Source organism: Coenobita brevimanus, chromosome 1 (assembly GCF_032717465.1).
Source record: "Coenobita brevimanus isolate Jiangsu-jjx chromosome 1, ASM3271746v2, whole genome shotgun sequence".
NCBI classification, from domain to species: Eukaryota; Metazoa; Arthropoda; class Malacostraca; order Decapoda; family Coenobitidae; genus Coenobita; species Coenobita brevimanus.
Window position 1 is genome coordinate 11348819 of NC_136954.1, and position 21312 is coordinate 11370130.

Consider the following 21312-nt stretch of genomic DNA (forward strand, 5'->3'; position numbering starts at 1 on the left):
GGAGAAACAGTCTCATTCCACACCCACTATGATGCCCTTCTCGCCCCTACCCAGTTTCCCTCCTTATACTGCCATCTTTCCTTCCTTTTACAAGTCTCTCACTTATTTTATTATCCTTTTTCCCTTCTTCCACTCGTCACTCGCTGTTTTCCTATCCTTTTTCCATCTACATCTTTTCCTTTTCCGTATTTTCCTTCCATCTGAGGTGTTTTCTTGTACTTTTGTTCCCCATCCCCACCCCATTTTTTCCCACCCATTTTCATTCCATTGCCATATCCTTCTTGCATTTTTTCACTGTCTTTTTTCACTATTCTTATGTCTTTTATTGATCTCCATACAGTCATTCGTAAACAAGGCTTCACTAGGAACTAGGCTGACGGTATCTTGTGTTGTGGGGACGGCTCAGTCTCCTGGTTTGGGCGTAGGCGTGGAAGGGGGAGTATTAAAAGAGTAAGTGGTGCAGGTTACATACTGAAGACGTTGACAGCCGTCCCCACAGCGTACAAGAATCACCAATGGAGTGAAAATGAGTGTTATATATGAACCACCCTACATTTTCCCATTTATCTATTCCACATTTTTCTGTTCATTTCACTACATCTTCAATTTTTTCCACAAACTCCCACCTTTATCCTGTATATATATTCACATAAATTCTTCATCAATCTAGACACTGAAGGCAAGAATGACCAGTCGTTATTCCCTGAGAGGAAGCAGGTGAGCCATAATCCCCATCTACACCTTGGATTACAACCCTGTTTTCCCATGCCCTTATTTCCTCGTCCTCCATTATGTCTCTCTCTCTCTCTCTCTCTCTCTCTCTCTCTCTCTCTCTCTCTCTCTCTCTCTCTCTCTCTCTCTCTCTCTCTCTCTCTTCCTCACAGAATGTACTAGGTTAAGCGCATCTTAAGTTCCTAGTTAATTCTAATAATAGTAATAATAATAATAACGGCAACAAACATAATAAGTAATAAGTAATGATGACGATGACAATGAAGATGATGATGATGGCGAAGATGATGATGATGATGATGATGATGATGATGATAAGGAGGAGGTGGAAAATAAATCACACTAAAATCTCTCTCTCTTTGGTCGTAAGTGAAATGCGGCTGGAATATTTCCAAGACATTTGCATACCCATCTCTCTCTCTCTCTCTCTCTCTCTCTCTCTCTCTCTCTCTCTCTCTCTCTCTCACACACACACACACACACACACACACACACACACACACACACACATACATCAGCAAACATACCTAAGGAAACTTCAGCACATTACCAACCAATCAGCGCATATTTATACCAGGCAAATCACTGGTCACATTCCCAGCGCTGATACGAGGAGTGACGACAGTAGGAAACTAAGGGTAAGGTTAGTTTCGGTCAGTTTAAGTAAGACTGGATTAAGTAAGGTTACGCTAGGCTAAGCTGCTTTCAATTAGATTTAGTAGGGTTAAGACATGTTAGGTTAGGTTGGCCAGGTGTAAGTCCAGTTAGGTTAAGTGTTATTTGGCCAGGTTGGTCGGGGTGAGTTAGGTTAAGTTGCACTATTCTAGGTTAGGTCACAGGCAATAAGGCAATACGTACGACCACCTCAGCACAATATCAGGCAATCAGCACATATTCCCATCCAACAAATCAGTGGCCTCGTTCCCTCCGGCGGTAGGAGGTGCAACGATAACATGCAGGCCATCGAGGCAGGACCCAGGCTGTCCATGATATACTGCCAATATAACACGTGGTCTAATGGTTACGTTCTCCCCTGGCAGTGGTTCATTACTGCATCGTATTGCTATACTGTAGGCACGGTGAGGTGAGGAGGTGGAATGGGGGGAGGGGCACCGAGAGGTGAGGTGGGGGGAAAAGGGGATACAGAGGTGAGGTGGGGGGAAAGGGGGATACAGAGGTGAGGTGGGGGGAAAGGGGGATACAGAGGTGAGGTGGGGGAAAAGGGGGGCAAGATGGTGAGGTAGGGGGAAGGGGAGAAAGGGGCAAATGGGAGTGATGTGGGGTGTGAGGGAGGTGGGGGGCACTGAAGGGAGAGATGAGGGGGTGAATTTGAAGAGGAGAGGGCGTTGTGGCGAGACGTTGTGGAGAGAAATGAAGGGGTGAGGTGAGAAGAGAGGGTACCATGGAGAGTGGAGGGGAGTGGGGGTTTCGGAGAGAGGTAAGAGGGATGGGAGTAGTATGGGGAGGGATGGAGGAATATAAGTTTCAGAGAGAGGTAAGAGGAAGGGGTAACTGAGAAAAGATGTGAGGTGAGGGGGGGAAGGCAGAAGTGAGGGGGGGGGGTGAGGAAGGTGACGAGAAAGGGAGGGAGAATACCGTAGTGATAGGGACAGGGTGAAGGTCAAAGGACATTCGGTATGGTGGGTGACGATGTGTCGTTAATATAGTCAAGTTTCTGTTTAACATCAGGCTCCTACGACTCACTCAGCTGAATACAATCGTTTGGGTTTAACTGGTATAGAATATTAAGTGTCCCGACCATGACAGGTGAATGGTAGAAGCATAAACGCGCTCGGTTCCCAAATAACTGGGATGACCGCACCACGAGAGGGGGGGGGGGGAAGCCTCACATTAACCCATTTACCTGGACGTTTTGTTTTATATTCCCTTAATGCTACCACTTCTTAAAAATTTCCGAAGAGCTTTTAAATCGACTGGTTAGATACAGCCTTCCCCAACCCCCCTCACTACTACAGGTACACTCTAACTTGAGTAAAACCCTCTGTTGTTATCAGAAATAAACCGAATGAAAGAGGACACCATATGGAAGGGGTTTTGGCCACAGAATAATATATTTCAGAATGGCGTAGAGTATTGCTTTGTATATTCAACCAAACGTTATGTACTGTACATCATCGTCGTAACCGTCGTCATCCTCTTCACAATAATCATCATCATCATCATCATCATCATGCCTTTCTCCCACACACAGGTAGGGTTAGGCATGGTCCAGAAAGTAAAGAAAAACACTAGTGAATGAACATCAATTATATGTTCAAAATCATCTGCAGGTGGCCAGAAAACGAAAAAAAAAAAAAAAAGGTCACTACATCGTAACGATTATCTGAGGGTCACAGATTAACCCAGGTGTTAATGAAGTATCATAAAATGGTGGTAACAATAAATGAAAAAATAAAAAATAAAAAGCCACCGAATTAAAGGGGTTAATTAATGTCAATAAAATCCTGAATGGAGGACAATGCTGTTTAGAATATTCAGAGAAATTAGGCACACGCCCCCGAAAAATATATACCGGTATATATATATATATATATATATATATATATATATATATATATTCCGTATTAGCAAGACAAAATACGTCACTGGACAGTGTTAATTAAAATTCCTGAAAAACATGGTGAAATATAGTACTGTTGTGTACCCTGAATTCAGCAAAACATCAATCACACTTGGAAATCATCAATCAGAAATTTAATAAGCCATTAGACCGAAAATTTTTAATTCGTACTGTGTGTAGGCAACCACGTTACGCAGCCACCACTGTTGTTGGGATAATGAGTTATGATAATTGAGGCGCCCCCTGCTGAAGTGAGGCAAGTGACACAAACAAAAAGTCGAGAAAACAGCGTTTGAAAGTTGGCGGGCTGGCTCACTCCCGCTTTCCCTTGCCTCACTTCATCTCTAGAGCGGAAGAGAAGCAAGGAGCAATCGGTGGCGCTAACCTCATTTCCATCTCTCACGCTATTTTCTCGGGTTATTATTGATCTACTGATAATACATGACCCCTCGAAGCACATCGCGTTTTTGTACCTTATGTTTTAGGTACCTCCATACAATCTCTCTCAACATACGAAGATTTGTCGGAGTTGTATGGATAAAAAAAATGGCATCCTTTACCTATTAATAATCCTGTTTTAAACTGTCTGAATAAGTGGCTGATGAAGACTGAAGGCCTACCCAAGCCATTGCGAGACATGACCCTGATAATAATATTACTGAATGTAACTGTGCTTTGTCTTATTACCGCACTACTTCGTCACTTAATATGTTCTTGATGTCAGTACTTTGTTAATTTCCTCTTCATAATACAGTGAATATTATTTTCTTGTAAAGAAAAGGGTAATGTAAAACTCGTAAGGACTTTTCAAAATAATATTTTTCTTTAATGTAGCTACGTACACACAACTTGCTTTTTACTATTAAAAAAAAAAAAAAAAAAAAAAAAAAATCATATATTATTCTTATATTTTCTTAACACTAACTTAACACTAAGGCTTTCTTCTGGGTATTTCACTTAATCATAGCCGTAGAACCCCCTTTGGCACAAGGTGAAACGCAGAATAATATTTTCTTCAAAAAAAAAAAAAAAAAAAACAGTAGGTAATGTAACACTCGTAAGGACTTCTCAAAATAATATTGTTACTAAAATAATATTGTTACTAAAAAAAATAATGACTTTCCTTTCATAATAATATTACTTTTATCTTAACACTAGCTTAACACAACGAACCGCACCGGAAAACCACACAAAAGAGAAAGAAAGAAAAAAAAAGGTAAACCAGTTGATACAAGGCGGGAGCTATGACTGACGGCCCTGCTGCGCTCCCATTGGCTGGCGGTCACCATGTTGTTAGTGTGCTGATTGGTTGGACACCTTTCCCGGGCTCTTGCCTTACTACAGATCGGAAAGTAAACTCGTGCGGCATTTCCTTAAAAAATTCGTGTTTTGTGTAGGATAATGGACCTTATGACCACACCATTTCCTGAATCATTTTGGGACACTTACCTGACATACAGCTATTATCGTACTACTCGATGCAAGTGAAAACCAAATTTCGACCGAGGTGTCACTTGCATCACTTCAGCAGGGGGTGCCTCAGTTGTAATGTACACTGCGTCAAATGGGCTTCCTATCTGATATGTCTGCCTCTGCCTGTTTCTATATACAGGTATATATATATATATATATATATATATATATATATATATATATATATATATATATATATATATATATATATATATATATATATATATATATATATATCCAGTCAAGAATTACGATAAGCACAACAGACTTTGTCAAACTTATTTCCTGCTTGATATCTATCTGTCTGTCTGTCTGTCTACACACATATCTGCTTGCATCTTCATCCATATCTATGTTTCTATTCATTCACCTAATTACCTTTTTACTTATTTATCTATCAATCTGTCTAGGCACTATGTCTACTCTCTCTCTCTCTCTCTCTCTCTCTCTCTCTCTCTCTCTCTCTCTCTCTCTCTCTCTCTCTCTCTCTCTCTCTCTCTCTTGTGCAGTTTATTTCCACTAATAATATTCACCAATATCACCACCACCAACAAACCAATTAAACATTACAGCCAATCACCATCACAAATAGCCACCTTCACTATCACCAACCAAACAGCCATTCTAACGTCATTACCAACTAAAACCACCATTACTAACAACCTGACAATCTAGGTATTCTCCGCCAAACCACCAATCTAATAACATCAACGCCACATCTACCACCCAACCAAACCAGCATCGACAACCAATGAACCAACCACCATCGTTATCAACCTATCAGCTGAATAATTAACAAAGATTGGTACCAAATTTAACAACCAACCAACCAAAACTAACCATCAACCAATCAATCAACCAGTCATATAACAAACAAAACTAAGACAGCATCACTACCAAATTTACCAAGAACAGTCACCAACCAACCAATCAAATCACCTCCAACGAACCTCACAACCATCACCACCAACCAGGCATCCAACCACTTAAACATCACTCTTATATCTACCAATTAACTATCATCACCACCTAACCAACCAAAACAATCAAGCAACATTACTACCAACGAAACAACCAATTCATCAACCAACATCACAATCAACACCAACAACCATCATTTTAGCTTCCATTCCTTTGACCTTGTTTTTCTCACTCTGATCTTGCTCTCTCACTCTTGCCTACTGCTCTCACACATCTAAATCTTTCTTACTCTCGCTCTCACTTTCACACCTTCCTTTGTACTTATTTCTCACGCACTTTTATATTCACTCTAACACAAGCTGACTCTTGCTTTCCAATACTCACACTGATTTGTAAGGGTCCATACCCTCTCTCTCTCTCTCTCTCTCTCTCTCTCTCTCTCTCTCTCTCTCTCTCTCTCATAATTTAACCTTTCTACTGATCGCCTAGAGAGCACTTCGGGCTCTGTGTATGTATGTAACTCTCTCCCCCATCCCTTTTCTCTCTCATATCAATCTCCACCTAAGTGTCCCTGCCTTCTGCCTCTTCTCCCCTCTTATATAAATCGTAATCTAGGTGTTCACGTATTCCCATATTTTTTTCCAGGTGTCTTTCTTTCAACCTGTGTGTTATTCCAACGAAAAAAAAATGTAAAAAAAAAAATCCTCAATTTCCCTCTATTTTTATCCAACTTAACTTCTTGCATTTTCACCCACTCCTGTATTTCATTAACATTTTTTATCTCTCCTGTTTTTATCACACACACACACACACACACACACACCATCTATCTACCTACCTACCTACTATCTATCTATTATCTATTTATATATCTATCTGTATGTATGTATGTATGTATGTATGTATGTATGTATTATATACCGGTATGTATTCCATAATCCCTTACTCTTCCCTTTCTCCTTTTTCTCTTTTTTTCTTCTGTCATTATTTTGCCAGACAGACACTTGGGATCACCATAAATATGCAGGTCAATGAGCGTGCTTGATTGAATCCATTGTGGGCCACGCTCTGATGGGAGGTGAGAGTCCACTACCCATATAATGGCAAGAGGAGGAGGAGGAGGAGGAGGAGGAGGAGCAGGAGGAGGAGGAAACAGAAAGATGACACTGGGAACAGAGAGGCAGGTGAAGGATTAGGGACGGGAGAAGTAGAAGGTAACATGGAGGAAGAGAGCATTCGGAAGGAGGAGGGAGTTGGCAAAGAAAGAGAGGAGAAAGGAGGTAAAAAAGGTAAAAGACAGCAGGAAGGAGGGGAGAGGAAAGGAAGTAGAGAGAGAAGTGGAGATGGGAGGTAACAGGGAAGAAAAGTGCGTTGGTACGGGACGGGAGAGGAGAAAGACTAGTGAAAGAAGAAGGGCGAAATAGGAGGTAACGGAAACACACAGCATTAAAGAGGAGGAGAAGCGAGAAGGGGGTTGGAAGTGGAAGAAAGATAGGAGGAAACAGGGAAAAAATTAGACGAAATCAAAGAGGAAGAGGAAGAAATAAAAGAAAAATAACAGAATAGCGTGAAGATGAGAAAATAGGGAAGAAAAGGAGATTGCCTAGTGAAAATAATCAGCAGGCCTTGTATATGCAACCCTTCCAGTCCAGGGAATCTCTGAGCTAAGTAAAATCTCTGGAGGTAGCAAGAGTAAACTAGAAAAAGCGTCATCCAACTGATGAGATGTATCAATATACTCGTATTAATCACATCATTCAAATACTGAGCCTTATCCAAAAACTCTCAAAATTTCTATATAAAAACAAAAGAGCTGGAGAGAGAGAAAAGGGAACTCAACGATGCTAAAGAAAAACTGAGAGCTGGAGATAAAGAGAAATGAAAGAGATGACAATGACGCAAAGTTAAACGCACTACCATCAGCCAGACTTTACTCTTCACATCCTAAAACTCATAGAATAGATACCGAAGACTCAGGCACGTCTTCTCCTAGCCTAAATGTGGATTCCCCCGCCCCTCTTCCTTACCAGTACATGACGTGTTAATGTCTCACTGTAAGCTATTCTTGATATCACCAGACGATTTTGTTCAGCTTTCAGGGAGACTTTTTGAACTGGAGGGGTTGGATATAGCCTTCATTAACCCCTACACGGAGAAACGCAAATAAAAAAAATCACGCCCATCAAAAATTTGCCAAACGACTCCTGTCAAAAATCAAGCGAGCTGACTGGAACCCTTTACAGACGGTAAGTAGGCAGTGATGCAAAGCTAAATGCATTACCATCAGCGAGGCAGCAGGGAGGGCGGGAACCAATACATAATACATACGAACAGCCATTTTACCCTTCCCCGTCCTACCCATTCAAACGCTCAACCAAAAATTCACACAAATCCAACAGGATAATGTTAAGTAATCCTGTAAGTTGATGGCTTTTATATGACTATTTTTGCTTCCTTCAGACGATTTTATTCAGCTTAGATTTTCAAACAGGGTATTCGTAACTCGCAAATTGTCTGAAGCCAGCAAGAATGAGTCAACAACACATCCCTGGAACTGCCAACCACGCAACCACACACACGAACTCTCACATCAACACCAGAAATCACAAATACCAACACATTCCTCCAATTGCCAACGACACAATCATACACACAAGCCCTCACACGAACACCACACAAACTGTAAAAAAGATAATACTGACCTTTAGATTCTGGTGACGTATTTCATCTGTATATTCTTGTTACATACATTAAGCTTAGGCGAGGCCTCTTGCAGTGAAGCAGTGAGTGAGGGATGTTCTTTAGTTAGCCTGGACACAACATGCAGAGAATATAACACGTCCAAAGTCAGGGAGTATATGTCTGTGTCACCTACAAAGCTACATTTCTTACGGTCACATGCCTGCACTAGAAACTTCAAGAATTCCAACAAGATAAATGATAGCAAACGAATATACTGACGTTTTTTATGCTGAATTCTTGCATTCTCATGACGTTTATAGAGCTGGATGAGTCAAAGGAGCCTCGGAGTGTCAAGACCGTCATTATTAACTCTCACGTTCGGAGCAACTATAGCACTGCTGTTCTAGCTAACGTGAAATGATTTTATTAATCTCAAAACCACCTGAGAGTCACGTTATTTACCCTTCATTCTTGCTCTGTACAGATAGTTTTAAACAGGCCAGGAAAGATCTGTTGTACTGGAGGGTCTGCTCCTGTCTTTCCTATCCCCCCCCCCACTGACGCCTACAAGGATAATATTCACCACATGCATTACTCTGATGACCTCTGTGACGATTTACCATTACCTTACGAGGAAAAAATTGAACAGAGAGAGAGAGAGAGAGAGAGAGAGAGAGAGAGCAAGGATGAATAGCAAGAATGAAAATGGGACATCGGGATACAAACATAACTAAATTACACACACACACACACACACATTTATATAGATAGATAGATAGATAGATAGACAGATAGACATATAGATAGATAGACAGATTGATTTAGATACAGATAGAGTGATAGACAGACAAGCTTAGACAGAAAGATATAGTCAGAGAGACAGACAGACAAAGATATGTTAAAATAAAAACAAAATGAGCTGATAATAAATGGTCAATGATTTTTACACTTGCAATCACTGCTGACAGCTAGAAAGAAGACAACGGTGAGTAATGAGGGTATAAAATGAAAGACAATACGGGAAAAAAACTGAATGGGAGAAAACAGGGTAGAGAGAAAGGTAGATGCATGTGGAACGAATAATGAAAAAAAAATCATGGTACTGGACAACAACAAAAACACTTATAAAGAGAGAGGACATGGACAGAAGGTGAGGGTGAGCCACATGGGAGAAAGAAGAGGACCCACAGGTGCGTGGTGTTCTTGCAATGGCTTTTACACATGCAATCGTTGGTGTTCTTGCATGGCTTTTACACCCGCAATAAATGGTGTTCTTGCAATGGCCATATCATATGCAGTCATTGGTGTTCTTGCAATGGCCTATTCACTTGTAATCATTGGTGTTCTTGCAATGTCCTTTACACTTGCAATCAATGTTGTTTTTGCAACGGCCTTAACACTTGGAATTACGGGTATTCTTGCAATTGCCTTTACACTTGCAATCAATGTTGTTTTTGCAAAGGCATTAACACTTGTAATCAATGGTGTTCTTGCAATGGCCTTTACACATGCCATCATTAGTAATTCACAAGGTTGGGGGGACAACAAACAAGGAAAAGACGGCATGTAGCAAAGACAAATATATAAAAACATCAGAGCAGTGAAGGGAAGGAAAAATTATAATGTACAAAAATATAGACAGTCACGAGGAAGAGAAGCCAAATAAGAAATAATGAAAAGTGTGGAAAAAAAAAAAAAAAAAAAAAAAAAAAAAAAAAAGATCGTAGAGACCGGGACTAAAGACATAATGCAAAATTATTAAAAACTACAAACAACAGCTAAAAGAATGGTAAAGGTAAAGGGAAAAAAGTAAAGCATGTACAATTAAAATGAAGGGAGCCATGAAGGGAGCCATTGCACTAAGGAAAGCTACAGAAATGAAGAGAGGAAAGAAAAGGAGAAGGTAAGCCTCGTGGGAGTGGGAAGAAGGTCTGCAGGCTCCTAGTATTTGGCATCGACCTTTACACTTGCAATCATCATTTCTTCATAGGATAGAGGCGCCATGATAAAGTAAAAGGGCAATGGCAAACAAGAATAAAGCAAAGAATTACACGCCACTGTACTGAAGAGACTGGTGAAAACATTAAGAAACCAGCAGAAAGGTAAGAAACGTGAAGCTAAGAGGCAAGAGAAAAATTTACTGTGCAAGGAGGTCAAAAAGCAACACTGCAAAAGCACAAACACACGGAGACAAGTCAAAGATAATATAAAGGTAAGGGCTTAGTACACAGGAGAAAAGAGAAGGTCCATAGGTAGCTGGCATTCTTGCACCGACCCTCACACGTGCAGTCATCTGCTATTCATAGGGACGGGCTCCCTTGATAGCAATACATTGACTATTCCACTCACACGCACCCCAGCCGCTACAGACTTTTACAGGAGCGTGCTGGCTTTTACCGACCCAGCTTAACGCGTCAAAAGAGAAGAGGTGAGGTGGCGGTGGTGGTTGAGGTGCGGTGGAGGAGGTGATGGTTGTATGGGGGAGAGTCGTTTCTTCGGTGATATTTTTGTGATGGTGGTGTGGTGCAGGTGGTGAATGTGGTGGTGGTGGTGGTGGTGGTGGTAAGGTAAATGTGCCTGTGGTGGTGGTTGTGGTGGTGGTGTGGTAAGGTAATGTGCCTGTGGTGGTGGTGTGGTAAAGTAATGTGCCTGTGGTGGTGGTTGTGGTGGTGGTGTGGTAAGGTAATACGCCTGTGGTGGTGCTTGTCGTGGTGGTGTGGTAAGGTGATGTGCCTGTGGTGATGGTGGTGGTGGTGATGATGTGGTAATGTGCCTGTGGTGGTGGTGATGTGGTAATATGCCTGTGGTGGTTGTGGTGTCTTAGGTCGTATCACTGGGCAAGTCTCTTCGTGGCTCTTTCTTTAGTGAGGTATTTCTGTGGTGGTGGTGTGGTAGGTAATGGTGCCTGTGGTGGTGGTGTGGCCGGTAATGGTGTCTGTGGTGGTGGTGGTGGTGGTGGTGATGTGGTAATGTGCCTGTGGTGGTGATGGTGGTGGTGGTGATGTGGTAATGTGCCTGTGGTGGTGATGGTGGTGGTGGTTGTGGTGTCTTAGGTCGTATCACTGGGCAAGTCTCTTCGTGGCTCTTACTTTAGTGAGGTATTTCTGTGGTGGTGGTGTGGTAGGTAATGGTGCCGTGGTGGTGGTGTGGTAGGTAATGGTGCCGTGGTGGTGGTGTGGCCGGTAATGGTGTCTGTGATGGTGATGGTGGTGATGTGGTAGGTAAAGGTGCCTGTGGTGGTGGTGGTGGTGGTGGTGGTGGTGGTGGTGTGGTAGGTAAAGGTCCCTGTGGTGGTGGTAGTAATGGTGGTGTGGTAGGTAAAGGTGCCTGTGGTGGTGGTGGTCGTGTGGTAGGTAGCACTGTGGGGTCAGTCTGTTTTTTCGTGGCTGTGTTTCTTTTACGAGGTATTTCAGTGGAGAAATTAGTGTTTCACTGGTGATGTTGGATAACGGTGGTGCGGTGGTGGATATGACTATGATTCTCTGTGGTATATTTCATTGGTGCTGGGTTTGTGGTTCCTCGGTTGGGAATTTTTGTGGTGATGGCATAGTGGTTGTCATGGTGTCGTAGGTAGTGTGGTGGAGGAGAAGTTGTATGTGTTTTGTTGGGTCAGTATTTCTTCAGTACAATATTTGTGTGTGTGTGTGTGTGTGTGTGTGTGTGTGTGTGTGTGTGTGTGTGTGTGTGTGTGTGTGTGTGTGTGTGTGTGTGTGTGTGTGTGTGTGTGTTTTAAAGTATGATTAGGAAAAGAAGGAACACTGAAACACCACCACCAGCCCAGCACCAACAACTGGTATATGGGTCGAACATTTGACTCTGCCCTGTGACCTTGACCTTTACCTAACTTCTCCCAAAACCAAATCACTTCCATCTTGCCTGACCCGCAGCGCTTCCAGCAAGTTTGGTGCCACTGCTTGAGCTGACCTTGCCCTCTGACCTTAACATTTGACTTTCCCTGTGACCTTGACATCTGACTGACTATACTCGAAATCCATTCCTCCTTGCCTTACCCTGAACATTTCCCCAAGTTTGGTGTAAATCGGATAGGAACTGCGTAAACTGACCTTACCATGTGATCCTGATTTTATATCTTTTCTACTAAATAATGGGTCAGTCTCTTGGCTGACCCTTAAACCCTGAATAAAAGCCCTAACACCTCAGTGAAAGCTATACCACCTGAATAATCCCTAAAAATGGGCTCTAACACCTGAATAACCCTGAATAAGAGCCCTAACACCTGAAAAACCCTGTATAAAGGCCTTAACACCTGAAAAACCCTGTATAAAAGCCTTAACACCTGAATAACCCTGTATAAAAGCCATAACCCCTGAATAACCCTGTATAAAAGCCATAACCCCTGAATAACCCTGTATAAAAGCCATAACACCTGAATAACCCTGTATAGAAGCCATAACACCTGAATAACCCTGAATAAAAGCCTTAACACCTGAATAACCCTGTATAAAAGCCCTAGCACCTGAATAACCCTGTATAAAAGCCCTAACACCTGAATAACCCTGTATAAAAGCCTTAACACCTGAATAACCCTGTATAAAAGCCATAACACCTGAATAACCCTGTATAAAAGCCTTAACACCTGAATAACCCTGTATAAAAGCCATAACACCTGAATAACCCTGTATAAAAGCCATAACACCTGAATAACCCTGTATAAAAGCCTTAACACCTGAATAACCCTGTATAAAAGCCTTAACACCTGAATAACCCTGTATAAAAGCCCTAACACCTGAATAACCCTGTATAAAAGCCTTAACACCTGAATAACCCTGTATAAAAGCCCTAACACCTGAATAACCCTGTATAAAAGCCTTAACACCTGAATAACCCTGTATAAAAGCCCTAACACCTGAATAACCCTGTATAAAAGCCTTAACACCTGAATAACCCTGTATAAAAGCCATAACACCTGAATAACCCTGAATAAGAGCCCTTAAACCTGAATAACCCTGAATAAGAGCCCTAACACCTGAATACCCCTGAATAAGAACCCAAGTACCTGAATAAGCCCTGAATAAGAGCTGAATAATCCCGCTAATAAGAAAATGGGGAAAGGGATGGCACTGAAAAACTTGGCCTTCAGCGTCTTGGCTCTGACGCAAATCCTGGAAGAAACATCAAAGGACACAAGTTGGAAATCCTACATATTTTAATTGACGTCTCTTGATCATGGAGGGGGGGTGGGAAGAAAGAAAGAAAGAGAGAGAGAGAGAGAGAGAGAGAGAGAGAGAGAGAGCGAGAGACCCTTCAAGACCAAAGTACAAAACAGCAAAAGTAGGGTAAGCAAGAGCCTCCCCAAACCTCCTGTGTTTACTTCCTCTGCTGGACTACCAAGGCATCACAGGCTATTGGAAAACTTCAGTGCGGGAGGAAAGGTGGAGAGAGAGAGGAGGGAGAGAGAGAAGAGGAAGGTCGGGAGGAGGGAAAGAGGATGAGAAGAACAGAGGATGAGGGAGAAGAGCGTGGAAAAGAATATGGATGGAGGGGGGAGCAGGGAGGGGGAGAGAAGAGTAGGGAGAAGAGGCTGGGAGTAAGGGAGAGTGGAAGAGAAGGGGGAGGAGGGGGATGTAGGAAGGGAACGAGGGAGGGCAGCGGGTAGAGGGAGGGTGGTAGGGATGTAGAGAAGATGGAAGGAGGGTGGGAGACATAGACAGGAGGAGGGAAGGCGAAGGCAGAGAAGGAAGAGGCTGGAAGTCCGGCCTCTGATGTCGCTAATGAAGCGTGCTTAGGGAGTGGCGGACACGAAGACGACACAGAAAGTTGGTGACTGTGTGAGATGACTTCCTGTTCCCTCTCCTACCGCCCCGAGAGGCTGAGTAGGAGACACGGGAGGAAAGGAGAGACTTGGGAGGAAAGGAGGAACTAACTGGCGAAGGATATTGGGAAGCAGAAACTGATTGGAGATCGAGGGAAAACTGTGGACGAAACCGGGAGGGATTGTGGAATACACGAAATTTGGAAAAAAGTGTGTGTGTGTGTGTGTGTGTGTGTGTGTGTGTGTGTGTGTGTGTGTGTGTGTGTTGTGGAATACACGAAATTTGGAAAAAAGTGTGTGTGTGTGTGTGTGTGTGTGTGTGTGTGTGTGTGTGTGTGTGTGTGTGTGTGTGTGTGTGTGGGATACACTAGATTTGTAAGAAAGTGTGTGTGTGTGTGTGTGTGTGTGTGTGTGTGTGTGTGTGTGTGTGTGTGTGTGTGTGTGTTGTGGCATACACTAATTTTGTAAAAAAGTGTGTGTGTGTGTGTGTGTGTGTGTGTGTGTGTGTGTGTGTGTGTGTGTGTGTGTGTGTGTGTTGTGGAATACACGAAATTTGGAAAAAAGTGTGTGTGTGTGTGTGTGTGTGTGTGTGTGTGTGTGTGTGTGTGTGTGTGTTTTGTAATACACGAAATTTGGAAAAAAGAGTGTGTGTGTGTGTGTGTGTGTGTGTGTGTGTGTGTGTGTTGTGGAATACACGAAATTTGGAAAAAAGTGTGTGTGTGTGTGTGTGTGTGTGTGTGTGTGTGTGTGTGTGTGTGTGTGTGTGTGTGTGTGTGTGTGGGTGTGTGTGTGTGTGGTGGAATACACGAAATTTGGAAAAAAGTGTGTGTGTGTGTGTGTGTGTGTGTGTGTGTGTGTGTGTTGTGGAATACACGAAATTTGGAAAAAAGTGTGTGTGTGTGTGTGTGTGTGTGTGTGTGTGTGTGTGTGTGTGTGTGTGTGTGTGTGTGTGTGTGTGTGTGTGTGTGTGTGTGTGTGTGTGTGGAATACACGAAATTTGGAAAAAAAGTGTGTGTGTGTGTGTGTGTGTGTGTGTGTGTGTGTGTGTGTGTGTGTGTGTGTGTGTGTGTGTGTGTGTGTGTGTGTGTGTGTGTGTGTGTGTGTGTGTGTTGTGGAATACACGAAATTTGGAAAAAAGTGTGTGTGTGTGTGTGTGTGTGTGTGTGTGTGTGTGTGATGATCTATCCCTTCTAGTACCGTCTCTGCTCCCGTCTCGTGGGATTAAGCAGGAGACACGGGAGGTGGGAAGGAAGAAAGAGGCGTGGTGAATACAGCGGAGAAGTGGGAGGAGGGGAATGGGGAGAGGAAAGTGAGAGTTTTTGGATGGCCAGAAAACTGTACAGAAAGTTGGTTGCGTGCGTGGAATGACCCTCTGTTCTTTTACTTCCCGTCTGTCTTCCAGTCCTTGGAGGTTCAGCAGGAGACAGGGGAGGGAAGAAGGAAGAAATAGGCGTAGGGATATTGTGAGACCGGAGGAGAAATTGTAGGAAATGGAGAAGGAAACGGGGGAGAAAAATGAGACAAATTTTGAAAGACTGGCAAACCGCAGGAAAAGCTACTTGGATGTGTGACATGACTTCTTCCTTCTCCTACGTTTCTCCTCCCGTCCTGAGAGGTGAGGAGGAGACAAAGGAGGAATTAAAAAAAAAAAAAAGAGTAAGGAAGATAGAAGACAAGTGGAGGTAGACAGGAGGGAAATGGGAAAGCAAGAACATCGATTCCTGAGGCGGTGGAAAAAGGGGAAGTTGGAAGAGTAAAACTATCGGACACTTGAGGACAAGTGGGAGGAAATCGGGAGACTGGGGAAAAAGAAAACATATGTAAACACTGTGAGAGCAGCAGGAGGAGGAGGAGAAAAAGGAGGAGGAGGAGAAAAGGCAGAAATGGGAAAGTTATTAGACATGAAGATACTGTGAGAGAGGAGGAGGAGAAGAAGGAAAAGGAGGAGGGAAGATAGAAACGTAAAGTTATAAGAGATTATTTTGGGCGAGGAGAAGAAAGAGAACTGGAAGAATAAGTGACTGTGGGGTGATAAGCATGAAGAAAAAGCAACCAGGAATGGAATAGTGTGAAGATGCAGGGAGACAGAAGGAGAAACTGGAAGGAGGGAAAAGGGAAATGACAAGGGGAGATAACAAAGAAGGCAGAGAAGAGACAATGGAAATTACAAGGGGGAGATAACAGAGGAAGCAGAGAAAGGAGACTATGGAAATTACAAGGGGAGATAGTAGAGGAAGCAGAGAAAAGGGACAAAGGAAATTACAAGGTGAGATAACAGAGGTAGCAGAGAAAAGAGACAGAGATTAAATAATAGTGAGTTCTGAAATGGTAAGCGTGAGGGATAGGAAGAAATGAATGGATGAAATAGGCAGCGAAAGGAGACAGAGGAAGGGGGAAGTGAAAGGAGAATGGGGGGGAGCAAGAAGAGAGAGAGGAGGGAAAGTGAGAGGAAAGAGAGGAAGGGGAGAGCGAAAGGAGAAAGGGGGGAAGCAAGAAGAGAGAGAGAGAGGGGAAAGTGAGAGGAAAGAGAGGAAGGGGAAAGTGACAGGAGAAAGGGGGGGAAGCAAGAAAAGAGAGAGGGGGGAAAGTGAGAGGAAAGCAAGAGGGGGAAGGCAAGGGAATGAAGAGACTACTGAGGGAGGCAACAATAAAATAAATTGAGAACTAATGAGACAGTGATTTTGGAGAGCAAAGAACGACGACATCAGGAAACAATGAAGTAAGAGATGGCGAGGAAAGAAAGAAAAGGAAGCAGAAAAGACGGAATCGGGAAGTCAAGGAGCAGAGAGGAAAGAGGGGTGGAAGAAAAATTTAAGCGATTTTGGATGCACCAGAAATATGGTGAGTCGAAAGGGTGATAAACAAGACGAAGAGTGAACTGAGAAAATTATAAACGAGAGATGAGAGATAACTGGAAAAAAACGAAGAAAGGAAGAGATGGGAGGAGAATATGGGGGAGAGAAGAAAGAGGGAAAGCAAAATCAGAAGAAAAAAAAGGAGAGAATGTGAGATGTGGAAAACGAGAGAGAGAGAGAGACGTAACCAAACGACAGTGAAAGTAAGCATATGGGGAAAATTACAGAAGATATCCAAGAAAAAAAGGTACGATATAAGTAATAAAAGAAACCATCATCATCATCATCATCATCATCATCACCATAATCATCACCATCAAGGACAATATCACACACGATGAAGAAAGTCAAATTCTTAAAGATGAATGGGTAAAAAGACATGTTGAGTTCAAGTATGTAAGCAAAACACACACAAACACACACACACACACACACACACACACACACACACACTTATTTACTGGCTTTCTCTATCTTTCATTTATTCATTTTCTCTCTCTCTCTCTCTCTCTCTCTCTCGCGCTTGCCTTGCTGCTCTATCTATCTCCCCACCTCATGTGCCATTATCACAGTCTCCTCTACTCCTCTCTTCTTTCCGTTTCTTCTTAACCATCTTTTCAGTTCACATCTCCCCTTTACCTCTCTCTCTCTCTCTCTCTCTCTCTCTCTCCCTTCACTCTTCTATACCCCCTCTCCCCCCCTCTTCTCTCCCCTTTCCTTTCCTCCTTTTCCTCTCATCTCTTCTCCCCTTTACCTCGTTAACCTCCTCCTCTCCCCTCTTCCTCCCACCAAAAATTCCCTCCTCCTGTGTCACTATATATGTCTCACCTGATCCTCTCCTTCCCCCCGCCCCTCATAATATTCCCTTTATGTTTTCCCCCCTGGCCACTTTACAGTCTCTCTCTCTCTCTCTCTCTCTCTCTCTCTCACACACACACACACACACACACACACACACACACACACACACACACACACTCACACCTATACGGAAACTTAACACACGTACACACAGCAAAGTTGGCAATTCGCAAACAAAATGTTAAATGGCTCACAGTCGATTATTAAGACTGACGGCCTGAAGGTGTGGGCAAACCTCTATTTTCTGACGGTCCATTTGTCACTATTTATTCATCAGTTTGGAATTCCAGATTGCACAAGGATCACTGACTATGCCTGCAATTGCTAGGAGAGGAGAAAACTGTATACTTCCTTTAAAATACGATAATTACATCATGTGCTTAACAAAAATGTTAACCCATGAGTATGTTGATGTTTTACGATTTTTTATGCTACTTAACAACGCTTTACACACACACACACACACACACACACACACACACGCAAGCACGCGAGTAGGCTATATATACGAGTACAGGGTCGTCTGTCATTTACATACTCGGGGAGTTAAAATGGATATATGAGGAAGAACGACAAACAGAGCGGTGGTGAGCAAAGAGGAGTTAATGTTAAGCTTATATTGCTGAACTTCTTGACTAGCAGTAAAGACCCAGGTTCATATGTAACGTGAATCTTATGGACTGCAGGCTGTCTCCCTTCTCCGACCGTCCATCCTCCTCCGCTCAGGTTAAGTAGTTTAGGGACGTTTGTACAGCCAGGCAGCTTACCCGACCAGCTATATCGGTGCCAGCACATGAAGGTATCCCTCTCCAACACCACCCCTTCACTATGATGACGTATTTTTTATTCCTGCTGCGTCTAAGTGATTTTATTAAACTTATGAGATTTAGGGGTTCGTGATTTCCATTCTGTGTACTATTTTTACATTTTTCCTTACCTAGAAAATTCTTGGTTAAGTTAGGTTAGTTTTCCTAGTATCAGGTTAGGTAAGCTTCTTAGTCAGTTAGGTAATCTGTTAGGTTGGGTTAGGTAAGGATAAATTAGAGTAAAAAATAAGAAACACTGGGTGAATGATCTTGCTGAAAAAATCAAACTCAGCATGGAATGCAACAATGGTATACAGAATGGAAATGTGGGAACTGGAGACGCTGGTTATAATTCCCGTTATCTCTCACTCCACGCTGATAAAAATCGTTTGGAGTAACCAAGAGAAAATGAAAATGCACGGTATTGGACTGAAGATGCTAATACTCACTTTGACGGTCTCTGTGTTAGAGAGAGAGAGAGAGAGAGAGAGAGAGACTCAACATTCATTACACCCCTCTGACGACCTTGGCGTTAAGGATCAACTCAAACGAAAGTGAGAGAGAGATAGAAAATAAAGATACATAAGGATAAAAGGTAAGAAGAAAGCCAAACAAGGATAAATTGCACACTCACTTTGACCGTCTCGCTGTTGAGTGTCATTTCCACCACGTCCAGTGAGTACAGCTTCCTCTTACCCTCGTCCGTGAAGCTGATGTTGCCTGTCAGTCCCTCCATCTCAACCTGCAACAACAACAGCAAGATAATGTAAGAAACACAACAACAATGCCAAGATAATGCAAGAAACATACATCACCACTACCAAAATAATCCAAGAAAAAATAACAATAATGTTATGAGTCCATATTATAATTACAAATCATAATAGATAGATAGATAAATAGATAGATAGACAGCTCCATGCAAGCCTGGGAAAGAGAAATGATCTTGCAAGTTAACTGAGGAAATGTTGACCATACACAGGAAGTAGCAAAGTCAGGGGATGATGTAGGTAGTGTGTCAGTGAGATAGCATACGAACAAAGCCTAGTGACATACACACATACTCACACACAGGTTTCTGGAACTTTCCAAACACAGTGTAACACACGTGACACGACCCCTGTTTCACCAGAATTTAGGAAACAGAGCTCAAAAGGAGACAGGCGATAGAACCGACAGGGAGTGGAGAGAGTGAACAAGAAAGAGGGGCCCAACTAGACTTACTTATTATATTGTCTCTGTAAGACATACCCTGCTCAACTGAGATTTTCTCTGAAGATAATAAATTAAGATCAACTCACTGTATTCATCTTTAATTCCTACTACAAGAAATCGAGTGACAACTAAACAATAAAACTTCTCTACAAGTTACTACAAAGTCTTTTTATGACATATTGGTGGCAGCGGTGGGATATATTCGGCCGGAACAGTGAACCCTGTTAAGTGTATTGGCATACGTGTGCAAGTCAGTGACAAAAAATGAACAAACATAAAGAAAAACAAGTCTAAAATTCACATAGGAGGCATGTTGGGAAATGAGTGTATCTTGATACCAGCTGTATGTGAGGATCAAAACCTTTCCTTATTTTTAGACACAGGCTCTCCAGTGAACTTAATAACACATGAAGAAATAAATAGAATTCTTAGAAATAAGAAGAAAGTAACTTTTCTGGAAGAAGCTGATTTAGATTTATATACGGTAGATGGAAAAAAAATTACAGTGAAAGGTATGATAAGCTTAAATATCAGTTTCACAGAAACTACAAGACCATTCTCTGCATTTTTCTATATCGTTGAAAACTTAGCAATTAAAGCTCATATGTTATTGGGCTTAAGATCCATGAGAGCAGAGAACATAACTATACTCCCACAAATGAATGGAATAGACTTTGACAATGAATTCATAGAGGAAATACCATCAGAGCCCTCACCGATTAGTAAAAGAGAACCAAAAAGAATTGGTAATATTAAAGGCTTAAACAAACATACATAAACAGATGAGTGTATAGAGCCACTCCCACCACCAGCCCCATCCTCCAGAATTAGTGACCCAGACAAGAGTACTGATTTATCAGTTTTTCCAGCCCATCTCACCAATGATTTAGTTATACCACCTAACTCCTACATGAAAGTTACCATAAATAGCAAATTACGGAATAGTACTGTTCTTGTCTTAGAAGAATTATGTAAAGGGATTGTCAGTGGAAAACGCATTATGTCAGATGAACGACGAAGGGCAAACTCAGATATTCATAATTAATCACATGAATGGGGAGGTTCAGTTGAAAAAGAGGACTTGCATAGTTAATATTGAAAAATGTCCGGCCCCTGTGAAGGAAATAGTTATAGCTGGAGTGACAAGTGAGATAAAATCGACGGATAGAGAAAGCATAAAAGAGAATTTAATTCACTCAGGTGAATTTGATGAAGAAAATGATTTGTTAACCCTGCTGGAAACACACAGGGACACCGTAGCATTACCCGGAGAACAATAGGGGTGTACCAACCTAATTAATCACATGATTAATGTGCACCCAGAAACACCACCAATTTTCATACCAGCTTACCGCATCCCACACTCCCAACGTACACTTGCAAATCAGTATGTCGATGAAATGTTAAAACTTG

At 42.3% G+C, this 21312-nt stretch overlaps 1 protein-coding gene across 1 annotated transcript in view; it reads right to left on the reverse strand.

The window, feature by feature from the left end:
- Positions 1 to 21312, reverse strand: part of LOC145414271 (glutamate receptor 1-like) — a 171469-nt gene that overhangs the window by 48924 nt on the left and 101233 nt on the right. Inside the window, exon 7 of the mRNA XM_080283886.1 lies at positions 19319 to 19426. Within this exon, the coding sequence (XP_080140012.1) occupies positions 19319 to 19426 (108 nt within the window). The remainder of the gene's footprint in view (positions 1 to 19318; positions 19427 to 21312) is intronic.